We start from the raw sequence: 15,164 nt of genomic DNA, 5'->3' as shown, positions 1-15,164 counted from the left end.
GTTGTGATGTGATTGAAGGACAAACCAACAAACGGACATACTTTAGCATTTATGACATCCGTCATCGCTACTGTCAAGAGACCGTTGAGATCATGCAGGGGCTTCGTGATATCAATATGAACAGATATTTTTCCAATGTCGCTTTCAGAGCCACGATAGCTCAACGGCTTAAGGAGTGGACTGAAAACCGAAAGGTCACCGGTACAAACCCCACCCGTTGCACTATTGTCGTACCTACTCCTAGCACAAGCTTCGCTTAATTGGAGGGGAAGGGGGAATATTAGTCAGCATGATAAACTTGGCTAATATTCTTTGAAAAAAATGTACCTATACCTACAGAAAACAGATAGGAAGAAAAAATGATAAAATCATAAACTAACTGAAGAATGTAACAGGAAAATGCGAAAATCGCTAAATACACTAAAGAGTTTCTACATAACTTGCGCTTCTCACTTTTTCAACAGTTCGATTGTAAAATAACTTGTCGGCACTTTAGCCTCGTTCATCAGGTAAAACTGGGTTATATTGAGATAATAGTAGCTCGTTCCGCTTGGGTGTTTCGTTGTTGTTTGAATTCTCTGCCGCGTTCGCTTTATCGAAAAAGTTCTTCTAGCTAATAGGTAGGTTACAAGGTAGGTGTTTTTTGTCCCAGTTCGGATGCTTTCCACTGCCGGCATTCTTGTGAATGGAATAACTTCGATTGAAAATTTGCTCACTAACAGTCTATGGAAATTTTTGATTGTTGATTCAATATAGTACGCGACGTTGAAATGGTAATCGGAAATGGAATAAAGAAACATATACATACATACATAAGCCCTGAAAACATTACACTTCTTTTTTGGGCAGTCGTGTAAAAAGCCAAACATATCCTGTTAAAGCCTGGCAACCCAACGCGGAGGAAACTGTAAACCAGAAACCAGATACCATAATGGAAATGGGTGTACATTATTATGTGGTGTTCATCATTTCCCCTTCATACAATTTGATAGTAAACCTGACCACGAAATGGACAATATCGTTTACTGTTGCATCCAACAAATCGGTCAACAAGCTATATTAAGCGGAATTACCTACCTACTGTTTCGATTTAACTTGTAATTGGTTAATATTGTTGCATGTGATATAATAAATAATTCTTTTAGTTTGTACAGTGATTATATACCTACTAAGAGAGGAGACCTTTGCGGCTTCTCTGGAGCCGCCGGAAAATTATAAGATTTTATGATTTTCCTAAGAGAACCGCCATATTATAGAGGCCGTAATATAGCGTCGTTCGACGTCACTAAAACATTATCTATAGGAACAAAATCGTGTTTTTCTAAAGAGCGCTGTTTGGCAGTGTAACGTCAATAAAAGCGTGGCCGTTATTTGCATGACGGCCGTCTTTACGGTGCTAAATAGTTTTTCAACTTTTAATAGCAGTGCAAGATGAATAACAACTGGAGCAGCGAGGGTGACAAAATTTTAATAGGTTTTGTTATAGGTTTCACGAATAACACAAATAAATTTTAAAGACTACAGGAATGCCCATTGCTCAGTTACGGCAGACGTGATGGAACTTTTTACATTTCATCACTTGTTTTTAGGTCCACTGTAACCGCTATGTGGCGGCATCACTCTTCTAGGTAACCGTAACATAAGAGCCACCAAAGTCGCAAAAGGCTTGCAATACTAAAAATTCAAATGGCTTCAAGTAAATTGCAAAAATGGTGCACATTTAGCGGCTTTAGCGGCTCATTCGTCTCCTATGGAGCTTGATACAATACGGCTGTGTGCGATCTCTCTTATTCAGATATCAGATAGGTAGAAACAAAAAACCGAATAGAAACGATATTGCATGTAAATACTGGAAAGAAAAACTACAAAGCATGTTGCAGCCTGGTTTATTTTACAAAAAATAGCCAACAGGCAGGCATCGACGTGGAAATACTGATAGCCGAGCAAACATTGAAATGATGTTGCTTTGTTGTGTTACGAACGGAATAGAAGAAAAACTAACATACAACTTTTTCGGTAATTCTAGAAAATGAAGTTTCCAATTTTTATAGTTCCGTACTTAAATTAAGATACCCTTCGCCCGTCTGTCCGTCTGTCCCTCTTACTGTGACAGATTATTTCAGTAAATAATGTTATCGAACTCTTTGGAATAGTTTTAAATAATGTTTGCCAATTTATTACAAAAACATTAAATAAGTATTTTGATTTTCATTGTAAAACGGGTCCAAATGGGGAGATGATATTTATCATTTGCATATTCTAAAATAGATTTTTATTTATTTTAAGCCGCATGGTTTTACATTTATGAAGAAAAATGTATAAAAATAAAATTCTCCTGAAATTTGTAACGAAGAATCTGAAGTACCTAGTAGTTGATAGAAAATAGAAATGGATATAAATATTACAGCAAAAATAAAACAATATCTTTCACTAGCAAAGTCTTTTAGAAATCAGTAATAAGCCTTTACAAACTTAGCTATATGTGGTCCTCAAAAATGTACTAAATTTGAGGAGAAAGATTAGTTTAACCAAATTAATAACTTTATATTTAAGGCAATGCAGTGGAACCCTCGGTGGGTTAGTAAAACTCGTATTTAGCGAGTTTTTCTATACACGACATTTTTTGAAGATTGACCTCTAATTTAGTAGAGTTAAACGAGCTTTCGCTTCAGCGTGAAATTCAGCTCATAGCTGTAGATCTAATATTTTAGTGGAGTGGTTTTACATAATAGCAAGTGGGAACACTATTTCAGTCTCTTATGTTCCCGAACTGTGAGTTTCATAGCAATCGTTCAAGAATTTATTGAGTAATCCGCGCATATTACTTACAAATAAAAGTACCTAATAAAAGTTTAAGTATAACAGTAGAGACTGATTTTATTTTTATAAGAAAACACCCTTTTCTTCGCTCTCCATTGTCTGGCGTTCGTTTTAAACCTATACAGCGATGTAATAAACGAAAACATGCCTGTCTAAATTCCATTACAGCTATATCTAAGTCTACGCGCACATCCATGAATTCTTTCCCCATTTAACCAATACAGCTTTCACCGTACCTACATACTTTATGACTTATGGTCACGCGCTCCGTTCCGTCGTCGTCGGTATGACGATAATCTGACGATGCAGTACTTTGCTTGCTACATTCGCATTGAACACACAAATGCTTATAGCAATGCGTGTATGTTGTAAATGTTTTATCCGGGCATTACTACTATAGATATTCTAAATTATCTTGAAAGAATTAGTTTCGAAATAATGTTTAGAAGCTGTAGTGGAGGTGTGCTCAAAAGAAAACCTATGAAACTATTGAATTTTCAAAAGAAATTTATTTTGCTGGGAAAGGAGTTTATAAAAAGGATATGTGAAATTCATATACACAAGACATTCACAAAATTAAGGAAATGCAGTCCTCATAATTATTATGAACAAGTTTATGCTCGCGACTTCGTCCGCGTGGACTACACAAATTTCAAACCCCTATTTCACAGTTTTTCAAAGTTAATTTACACCCTCCCTTAAAATTCAAGGAAATGATAGGTAAGCCTTTGTCGCTATTTATTAATAATTTTATGGTAAAATTAACCAACATTTATTTAAAACGTCAGACAAGCCGAGAAACTGCCTTGTAGCAATTTTAATAAGTAACTTAGTTGGATGTTTATGACAACTTGAAAGGGTTCAGTTTATCTAAATAAACTAAGTAAGTAGGTATATTATATTACTTGGAAAGGTTATAGTGCATGACCTTTTGTTGATTTGTTTGTTTATTTTACTTAGATTTCATTGCTACGTTTTCCAAAAACCGATCGGTACCTACGAGTAAATAAATGGCTTTATTTAATTCAAACATGTATACATCATATTTATTGCGATCAGTTTTTGGATTTCAATTTTGATTACACAAACGAAGTTCATGTGTTTGGTTTGCCACTAAAATAGATGCGAAAGTTTGTTTGACTATCTATCTGCTGTGACGGAAGTATGGATAACGTACCAAAGGTACCATGCGTTTTTCAGAAACATAAATGCACGTGGGTGAAGTCGCAAGCATCATCTATTTGGTACAGACTACATACAGAGATAGCTTGAATCCTGAAGACGATATATACCAAGACGATAAGACATAGGCCAATTTTTATCCCGGAAAACCAAAGAGTTCTCACGGGAATTTCAACAAATTAAAATAATTACTATGAGTTCAAAATACTTATTCTATTTCCATTTAACAAACATTTCAATGCAGCAAACCTATTTCGAATATACATATACACGTATATTCCAATTCTCTTCAAGTAAAGCAATCTAACGCCGTAGGGAGGCAGGAAAATGAATCAACGTTAATTAAAAACTGAATCAGACAAAGTGCAAACTCCATTCGGCCGTTGGACCAAATTGCATGAGCCAATTGGTGATCTGGTTATTTACTTAGCCCATTTTATGGAGACAAAGCTCGTGTTGACAGTGATATCTACCGGTACGGACGCGGATTTCGCGGATAAATGAATTGGTGCATTGGGAAATGGAAAGCTGACCGCTGTGCTACCTTCATTTCCAATATAAACCGCGTTTCCATTTTCAAAAGACCCCTCTCATTCATTTTTTTCGGATTATCTATCTTAATGCTCTCTTTACTTATCGCTCCTTTATGATACTTTAATTTAAACATACATATAAGCCGTTTGAATTATGTAGGGACGCACTTACTAGCACTGTTCTACTTATGAAATATTCAGTTCTCTAGGGTGACTTTCCCCGTGTAAATGCAAAACAAGGAAGTTTCTCCTAAATGAAGTACGCACCTCCCCTACGTGCCTCGGGCTTCATGAGATACCCCAAGTCAAAACAAACTTTGCTCCCGAAACTTTTAAAAACCCGGGCGGCGGGCGCACGTTTTAACTGGACTTTCAAGAATTCCGTGCACAAAAATAAGAAAATACGCATATCTGTCCGCTATCCAAATTAAGTGTAGATGCCTACGTACCGAATTTTTTAGGGCTATTATATTCGCTTGATCTACGTAACAGAAACTTGCGTTGGAAATCCTAGAAGGCAAAAGCTTAAAACACCTCTATGAGGCTCTTGAGGGGTCATCTCATGAATCTCATGATAATGACCACCTTAATTTAATAACGTCTTACAAAATACATTTATTCTAAAAATAATAGGTTTAAATTATTTTTGTTTTTAATTCAACAAAAATGTTACAATTTGATACATATTTGATATCATAATAACAGCTGTAAGTAAAACCGAGCTGCCGAGTCGAAACCTAGTTCTCGTACTCGAGAGAAGGATCTGGGAACCCTCCGCAAGTTTAAGATCCCAAGAAAACTCCTAATATGGTTAATGGACAGGGATCACGACCCTCAGCAGTGAGGAATACGACATAGAAAGGGATTGTAGATAAACTATATAGAAAGCCATCAATAATGGACGGGGCGTAGGATCGATGACACGTCTGAAACATTCTCGAAGTAATGTACCACAATAGGAAAGCGGCTTCCCTTGTAGGTACGCCAATGAAAAGGCGCTTTGAGTCGGAAAAATCGAATGAGTCTTCGATTAGGTACAGCGATTGTAGATTCAGTGGGTAGCTACAGGGACTTCAACTTCACGATCAAGTAATTTTTATAATTTCAGCATCATTATTGTAGCTCTGGATCAGTGGGCTTAATGTAAGAATAGAAACATTGATCGACCACTTTTTTATATTATTGTGGCATAGGGACCTCAAAAATTTGATTTGATGAACTTGATTTGATTTTTATTTTACTTTACCAGCGCGCAATTTCCCGCAACATATAACCTAAATACTTACCTTTAGAGCAAGAGTGAATAGGCATCTTCTAGGCAAGCGCGTTCCAACCTAGACCTCATCACTGCTTTTTATGAAGCATGACTGTCATTAAGCGACAAGCTAAAATACACTTCCTCCTGAAACAGGGTTTTCTTCCTCAGCAGGGAGGACCTCACATAAGTTTTTAATAAATTTTTGTAAATTTTTGTAATAAAGATTATTTATTTGATAATTTCGTAAGGTACAAAAGTAATTTGGCGTCTATACCTACTGTCTACACTGTGGCCGCCGCGACGCCGCGCCGGCATGCAAATAATTTGATACAGATTCATCAGCGTCTACACGACATTAGGGATGAACCCTCACGTCATTAAGCGAAATTAATTTGAAAACGACATCCTAATGAGACTGAAATAAGAAAAATAATTTAATTGTATGGCCCTCTAGCTTGGTAATATTATATTCGAAATGTGCTCTATTTAAAGAGGCTTTTGGTTCAATTTCTTTCGCATCGTTAATCTGAGCCAGTTAGGAATAATTATTTCGTATAAATAGAACTGAGACCTAAGTAGGTACTTACCTATAGGAAAAAGGAATATAGTGCGAACAGCGCGTAGAAAATTATGTGGAAATATTTTATATGAAGGTATTTTGGTTATTCGTGGCAGACAACACGCTGGAAGGGCATTACACACCACAGCATTACCTTCCTCACAAAATTAAACTGTGTCAAACAATTCAATTAGAAAACTGTGTTAGGCTGTGGAGTGTGGTGGGTTCATGGCATACCGCTGGCCAGTAATCTAGTTAGGGCGACCGCACGCGCTGCCGGCGGCACGCCGCGCGCTTCGCCGCCCGCCTGATCGAAACGTAATTGGGTGTACTCACCTGCCGCAAAGTTGACTATAACTGTAGGTACGTTGCATACTTATTACTAAAACGAATACTTAAAAATACGACACTTGGGTGATATATTATGTTGTAGAGCGCTATCTCTTCCACTTGTGTGTTTTGTATCTTCCTTACTCATCATTTATCACCAAGCGCGAATTTTATACGCCATGTATCTAATATGAACGTATTTTGTCTGCGTTAAGCACTAACTTTTATTTTAAAAAACTTCTTCACAAAATAAAAGTGTGTCAAAACATTCAATTAGAAAACTGAGTTAGTGAGTTCATGGCCTGCCGCCGCGCCGACCGGCCAGTAATCTAGTTAGGGCGACCGCACGCGCCGCCGTCGGCACGCGCCGCGCGCTTCGCCGCCCGCCTGATCGAAACGTAATTGGGTGTACCACCTGCCGCAAAGTCGATTATAAAATTACTGTTTTGAGCAACATGCTTCACTAAGTAGTATCGGCAACATATAACTAGAGAAATATATGATACTCGATGACGACTTTAGTCTACGTAATAATTATCATTTACCACCATATACATAATTATTTGTGCTTCTTAAATTAAAGTACCGACATTTAAAAAGTGTACCTACTTTAAAAATAAATTATACTTACTCTTTGACTGTGGGTGTTAAATAAAATGCTAAGACAATTATTAAAAAAGTTTTAACAAACTTTTTAATTATTATTTTACTTTCGGTGATGAATTATTTCTCCAAAACAATCAAAAGCTAGGTTTAAATGGGTACAATAGCTGTTACCAAACGTTACAATTAAATGCTTCTTGCAGCCGTCAGCAACATACCTACCATCAAAACCCCACCGCAGCAGTAACAAACACGAGCGCAAGTCAAATTGAAACGTCACTGTATCAAATTATACCCAGTGTTTCGCGTCCTAACCCGTCAGTGCCGTCAGACTACGGACTTCATTTATACTACCTACTAACTGAATTTAACAATGTCAAAATCACATTTCATTTGCGTGGAAAGCTGAGAGCTTTCGGATTGAGTCTTATATACCTGCATACATTTTAATAACAATACGATCCATACTTACTAATTTTATTCAAATACCATTCATAATGAAGGACAAACTAACAAACAAACACACTTTCGTATTTATAATATAGGTAGTGAAATATGGGTAGGTATAGTGATGCGAAAGTGAGTTGTTTGTTGATTTATTGGTTTGTTGATTTGTCCTTAAATCACTTCGCAACGGAGCAACGGATAGACGTATAGGCTATTTTTTTCCCGGAAAATCAAAGAGTTCCAATGAGATTTTTTAAATCCTAAATCCACACCAACCAAGTCGCGGGCACCAGCTAGTTACAAATAAGGTAAATTTGGCAATTACTTAATAAAAATATTTAGTTTCAGGTAACTTTATAATCTTTTAATCTATTGAATTAATATTATAATTTTACCTTGGCAGAATCGCAGTAATGCTCAAAACATAATCCATTCCATTAACATAACAAATATGATAATCGCTTTTGTCACGATTGCGAAGCTACTGGTACAAGCAAACAAAATATTCAACAGTAATTCTTATCCTTCGATTTTCTATATAGCATTTATAAATATTAAAGAAGTTATTTAAACTAATGGCTATAAAAATGGGACACTTTTTCTCCTTCTTAAAAAAATCTTTTTACTGTTGTAACTGATATAAATGCACATGAATATGATTAATTTAAACAGTGAACTTAGATTGAGATCTCTATAGCCACTTTGACTTTGCTCAGACTTAGGACTACCGATATCCTTGGTATCTCTCTGCTTAAGACACTGTTAAAATGAGACAGCGTAATATCGCTGGCATAAATCTGTCTCGTTTTAACTGAAATTTAAGTCTGAGCAAACTGCAAACTCAAAGTATCTACGCTTTATAGATTTCGGCATTAGACTTAGACAAGACAAGGAAGCTTATAATTATCTATAATCCGCAGAATCTGAAACAGACAAATGCCATCCTAATATCTAATTTATAAAACTGACTATAGTCATGTTTAGCTTGAAATCAAACTTACGCGGTGTCCTGCGTTAGCGACGAATACGACGCGACGCGACGCGACACGACGACGCGACGTTATGCGTATATGGCAGTAGGCCGCAGCCCACAAGCACGGTATGCCGTTGAGTTGATCGCGTTCGTCGCGTTCGCAGCGTCGCGTCGCGTAGTATTCGTCGCTCACGCAGGACACCGCGTTAAGGTGCCATTTATATAAAAAGAATTTCCGCAAATTTCCAAGACACTCGTCGTTAAAAGACTCTTATATGCGGTATTTTCCTTACAGCACACGGCTTTTCCATGTCAGAGTTGAATATCACGAAATATGGGTTATGAAAGAAATTCTAAACTGTTTTGCTACGAACCAGAGTGGTACAACGCGGTTGGTTAGCCTTCAAAACCCTCTTCCTAATAAAAGAGGTATTTGTGCCCTGGTAGGACAAATAGTTAATTTTTCTGAGCATTTCTTTGTGTATGCTTTAAATAGGAATATTTATCCCATTAGTTCACATAACGTGGCTCCTTCAAATTTTCATTGCTGTATAGTGTATTGTATCCCATATATTATGACCCAGTTACGATCTCATGACTTCAGATCCAACGTTAATCACTGTCAGTCACTGTGGTAGTGATGTTAGGTGCTACAATGGTCATGAAGACTTCCTAAGTCCTACAACTTTACAATAAGTAGTTAATATTTTGTAACTATACTAACACATTTCACTTCTGTCGCTACAGCTTTTTGAGTCTTGACCTGGTCTTATACTCATAGGTCTAGACCAATTTACAAAACCTATGTATGAATACAATAATTGAATGTAAGTACTACTTAAATCTTTCTAGAGACTGCTTCGTCAAGATTTTTATATAAAATTGAGAATCCCTTAGCCCAAAGCTCTTTCGAACATTAAAAGAGATAACGCGTCTTCATCAAAGATTCAGAAGGTGTCAATCATTTCTTTTGAACATTTTCTTGCTAAAATCCATTTTTAAGAAATCATAAAATATTCATTGCATTTTGCTTTTTCTTCATCGGCTATATCTAAATATATAAAATGAAAAGCTGACTGACTGACTGACTGATCTATCAACGCACAGCTCAAACTACTGGACGGTTCGAGCTGTTTGGCATGCAGATAGCTATTATGACGTAGACATCCGCTAAGAAAGGATTTTTGAAAATTCAACCCCTAAGGGGGTGAAATAGGGGTTTGAAATTTTTGTATTCCACGCGGACGAAGTCGCGAGCATAAGCTAGTAGCGAATAAAGCTTTTTGTTTCTTGTGTACGATGGACTTCCGCAAAGTAACACCTGCTTCTATCCAAGATAAGATGTTTACATTAGTACATGGGAATGTAATCTTGAAGTGAATGTAATCTCATCTGAAATGTTCCAACTTACAACAAGTTGTATTGAGAACAAAGATAAAATAAATAGCTACTCAGTAGCCAGCAAAAACGTAGGTAGCTCCTGTTTTAAAGGTCACTCTCGAGGCCAGAGATGGACTCAACTTTTGCTATAGGCATTGTCAATAGACACACTACATCAGCTTTGTTGTTACTTGTATCTGAATAAGCGGTGAATAGGCAAATAGTGTCAGTTGATTCCGGCGTCTCGCAGAACTCAATGGTCTTGTCAATGCTGGCCTTGTCCGACATTCGATAAACTGAAGCCGATCTTGTACCACGTGTAACCTTTTGGCCTATTTGCATTCTGAGTTACTGAATGTTATTGCACGATTTTACAGACCTGATTTTAAAACAATGTGTATTTTTCTAAAGTTTTTCGTACATGGGGTTATACTGTCGTTTAGGTATAACGATTATGTAACAATGAAAAATGAACTCTGGATTTGGGTATGGTTTGGTTTGGTTTGGTTTTGGTTCTGGATCTGGGTTTGGTTGGTTGGTTCGTAATGTGATTTTGTTTATAATTTAGGAAGGTACTCTTTGAAACAATTCGAATAAGTATTTTTAAAAAAACGCTTTCACAAACAAGCTTTCAGCAACATTGCTGAATTTAATTAATATTTATAGATATGATCTGTAATTTTCAAAATATATTGTTGTAGGTATATTTATATTAAGTACTATATTAATATTGTTTTTATTTTGTTTCATATCATTTTGTTGTTAGAATCGCGTTTTAGATCTAATGAATAGTATAAATAAATGAATAAAAAATTGTATTATATGGTTTAAAGTAGTTATATTCAAAGTACCTATACCGTGATGTAGATTTTTCGATGATAGCAAGAAGATTTCCTGAAAACAGAAGGTATAATAATATAAGACCCGGTATTTCTCTAGTAATGAAGTTTTGATAATACCGACTACCGAATCATTCTAAATACTTATTGTATAATGCGCAATTGTGCCCATGTTAAAAGTATGATTTTAGTCCTTATTTTAAAGGTGAACCGTACTTTTGACATGACAGTTGACCCATAAATTTAAAAGTGCCCGTGAGAAGTCATTTGTACGGACTATAGAAAACTTTATTATTAAGTTACCAGGTAGGTACTTACAATTGTATTTTTTCTAATCATAGTGTAACATTATCTGTGCTTAAAGATTTCGTGGTCCCTGAAAACAAAACACCACCACCACTTATTTCTTAGATGCAATAATAATTATTTAGTTGATCACCAGCTTATTCCCGCGAATTCGTCGTTTTACCTCTTTGGGGATTAAATTTTTAAAAATCCTTTCTTAGCGGATGCCTACATCATAATAGCTATCTGCATGCCAAATTTTAGCTCGATCTGATCAGTAGTTTGAGCTGTGCGTTGATAGATCAGTCCAGTCAGTCAGTCAGCTTTTCCTTATAGATTATGTATTTTAAAAAAATTGTATGTATTGCATCGATATACGTAGATTTAAAATAGAATTGCGCATAACAATACGCATACAATTAACATACAATAAAAATACAATTACCAAATCATTTTCATAGGTACTTAATGAAACGCACTTGCATAGAAGATGAAAAGGTTAAGCTTTTTCTACTTACTCGAAAAATATTGATCATCAACAATTATTTTATTGAAGTACTCGGCTAAGCTCTCCACTCTTTCCACAGCAGCTAAATAATACAATAAAAAGACATTGTTAATTTTAATTGGTACCTAGGTCTATTTTTTCCACTATTGTAGGACAATCCTATACTTTAAACGAGTAGGAATTCTGGTATAAGTACACATATTATTACGTATTTGTAGTTAGTTTCCCGGAAAAGGCTCTAACGATTTGAAATTTTGTGTTTATATAATGTTTTACTTCCAATAATGTGCAATTAATTAAAATATCAATAAAGTTTTTATTTAATTATCATACTAAATACTTTTTTATTGCAAAAATCTTATATTTTGTTTGGATATCAAGTATCTACAATTATTATCAATACTCACTTGCGTTGGACGGCCTTAATTGTAAATTTCTGGATTCCACTAAAATAAATAAAATAAGTATAAATTATCTAATTATACCTTAACTAAATAAGTATGTTCATGTTCAACAATTTAAAACTGCTTACATATTTTTTCTAATTCTTCATCCACGGTGAATATTTTCACTGAATAGGCATGAATGAATAGGATTATTTATTAATTGACTTCATAGGGAATATAGATATTTTTATTTAGAAACTAACTGCTCTGGCAAACTTCGTTCCGCCTAGCAGTCGATTAATTTTTTTTAAATTTTTCTCTCCGTAAGAACCATCCTCGTACTTCAAGGAATATTATAAAAAAAGAATTAGCGAAGTCGGTTCAGCGGTTCTCGAGATTTGCGATGAGCAACACATTTATTGATTCATTTTTATATTATAAAACCGGCCAGATGCGAGTCAGGCTCGCGCAATGAGGGTTCCGTACTACAGTCGTATTTTTTCGACATTTTGCACGATAATTAAAAAACTATAATGCATAAAAATAAATAAAAATCTGTTTTAGAATGTACAGGTGAAGGCCTTTCATATGATACCCCACTTGATAATTGATATGGTCACTCATTTCGAAAGTTGAAAATACTAATTATTAGTTCATGACCACAATTTTTTTTTGTGTGATCTAACCACAAATTCACGGTTTTCAGATTTTTCCCCAAATGTCAGCTATAAGATCTACCTACCTGCCAAATTTCATGATTCTAGGTCAACGGGAAGTACCCTGTAGGTTTCTTGACAGACAGACGGAGAGACAGACAGACAGACAGACAACAAAGTGATCCTATAAGGGTTCCGTTTTTCCTTTTGAGGTACGGAACCCTAACTAGCTGCCCTGGCGAACTTCGTTCCGCCTAACAGTCGATTCAATTTTTTTAAATTTTTCTCTCTGTAAGAACCATCCTCGTACTTCAAGGAATATTTATTATAAGGAAAGAATTAGCGAAATCGGTTCAGCGGTTCTCGAGATTTGCGATGATTTTTGTGATTTATTGATTTATTTAGTGATTCATTTTTATATTATAGAAGAAGATATGAGAAGATAGAAAATTTTTCTATTCAAAATAACTTTTATAAGTGGTTTCGAATCATCAAGTGAATCTACTACTAACTACTGGTTAAGAATGCACTACAATTTTATTGAGATTTGGATACTTACACATTTTTCTAAAGCGTTCGATTGCTAAAGTGTGCTCGTCACTATTGTGTTTGATTGAGATTTCTGAAAAATTGAACTAATAACTAACTAAAATTGAACTATTGAACAGATACAAAATAATCACATCTATTCTCACCATGAAAACCCCTAAAAGAAAATTAAATTAAACAATTAAGAAATATTAACATACCATCTATTGATTTATTAGACGCGCCGTTTGCGCATACCGAATGTATTCGGCAAGTATCAAGATCAAGCATATTACTACACTCGTACTTCCAACGACACGTCTGGATTATAGTTACACCAGAATTCCCTGTGTACCACAATAAAACAAATTTTAAAACCGCTCTTTTAGGGTTCTGTAAATAACTATGTACATCATATTATTTTCGGTTTACGAAATATTTCTTTTCCGAGCTAGAACATTCCGAACAAACCGTGAAAGAAAACCCCAAAAAATATTCGTTTGTTATGGTCATAGCTTACAAACTATTTTATAAATTGTCGATTTCAGTACTTGTTGTTTAAATACAGTATAATGGTACATAATATACCGAAATTTCATATTCCTAACTAGTTTAGTTTTTGAAAGAGCCCCCGTCGCAATAATGGTCTAAAACTGACAACTTTGACAGTCCCCAATTTCGTCATTTTCAAGATAAAAATAAAAAAAACATATTGGTATTATGGTATTATGGGAGCCCCCTGAAAAATAATTAAATTAAATTTCTAATGCAATATTTGGTTTTGGATCAACGTTCTACACCAAATACATTTCAGGATTGTCATTTCGTCTACGAGCTAGAGACCTCTAAGTCTGACACGCAGACAGACAGGCAGATAGCAGAGTATCATTAATAGGGCTCTGTTTTTACCCTTTGGGTACGGAACCCTAAACATAATCTCTTCCAGACAATCGACAAGTAGTATAGATATCGACATAAATACAAGTACAGTATGCGGCAGAAAGTAATGTACATCCTCTAGAATGACATTTCGGCTTTGTAGAGCATTGTCTCTGTCACTCATACCTATATGACGTTTTGTCGGTGTCAATGATAGGGACAACGCTCTACAAATCTGCTATCGCCTTCTAAATGTCGATGTAGGTACATTAATTTCTGCCGCGTACAGTAATGTCTGGAGCATTATACAGCTCATAGACTTTTAACAGTTATACCAACCTTGGATCCATATGATATTAAATCTAAATCTAAAATCTAAATCTAAATCAGCCTGTGCTGTCCCACGTCTGGGCAAGGGCCTCCCTCCGATCCTTCCACAATTTTCTATGTGATATTTTCTATTTTTTATATGATATTAATGTTATGAAAATTAATTTAGTAGATACGCGAGGTTGGTAAAAGGTCACAAGTTCACTTGTCTGACGCAAAATTAAATTATTATTACTGGCCATACCTAGTAATATTCATATTTAGCAACACAATAAAATGTGTTATGCGGATAGTTCCGATTACCATGTAGTCCGCGACGGGTCGAGATGGCGATCGGAGAATAAGGCGGGGGGACGCCCCACACACTCGTACGTCACCCGCACTCGCACATGTTTCACGAAACAAACAGCCGGACGCTTTTTTTTATTAGTTATACCAAACTATCTTCAAACCTTCTCTAGTCTAGGAGACCCGTCCTTCAAACGGGACCGGTGATGAGTAAAGATGATGATGATGATACTTGTTCCTTATCAACATACCTCTTTCGAGTACCGATGGCACCATTGACTCAGATGTTTTGCTAACAGTCTTAGAAACTGGCTTGAATCTGTTGTCACGCCGTTTGTTGACGATTAAATGCCTTTTCTTATTTAAATACTTTGTATTAA

General features: G+C 35.6%; 2 protein-coding genes and 1 long non-coding RNA gene across 5 annotated transcripts in view; 1 reads left to right on the top strand and 2 right to left on the bottom strand.

Moving 5' to 3' along the window:
* The window catches only part of LOC117983741 (serine-rich adhesin for platelets), a 195,834-nt gene that overhangs the window by 54,315 nt on the left and 126,355 nt on the right, over nt 1–15,164 (top strand). The window lies entirely within an intron of this gene.
* LOC138402283 (uncharacterized) overlaps nt 1–15,164 on the bottom strand; it is a 154,726-nt gene that overhangs the window by 139,261 nt on the left and 301 nt on the right. The gene's annotated exons all lie outside the window — the stretch shown is intronic.
* Nucleotides 10,271–13,646, bottom strand: LOC138402277 (uncharacterized). 2 transcript variants are annotated; one of them, XM_069498370.1, is made up of 6 exons: nt 13,509–13,646; nt 13,319–13,381; nt 12,250–12,288; nt 12,125–12,163; nt 11,728–11,799; nt 10,271–10,436 (listed from the first exon to the last, which is right to left on the bottom strand). In XM_069498370.1, the coding sequence occupies exons 1-6, from the start codon at nt 13,576–13,578 to the stop codon at nt 10,351–10,353; spliced, it is 369 nt and encodes a 122-aa protein (XP_069354471.1). In that variant the 5' UTR covers nt 13,579–13,646; the 3' UTR covers nt 10,271–10,350. The 2 variants fall into 2 exon arrangements, with proteins under 2 accessions (XP_069354471.1, XP_069354479.1); XM_069498378.1 differs by lacking the exon at nt 10,271–10,436 and adding an exon at nt 11,239–11,300.

This window comes from Maniola hyperantus, chromosome 1 (genome assembly GCF_902806685.2).
Source record: "Maniola hyperantus chromosome 1, iAphHyp1.2, whole genome shotgun sequence".
NCBI lineage: Eukaryota > Metazoa > Arthropoda > Insecta > Lepidoptera > Nymphalidae > Maniola > Maniola hyperantus.
The sequence above is the reverse complement of the archived record's forward strand: the minus strand, read 5'-3'. Positions and strand labels throughout refer to the sequence as shown.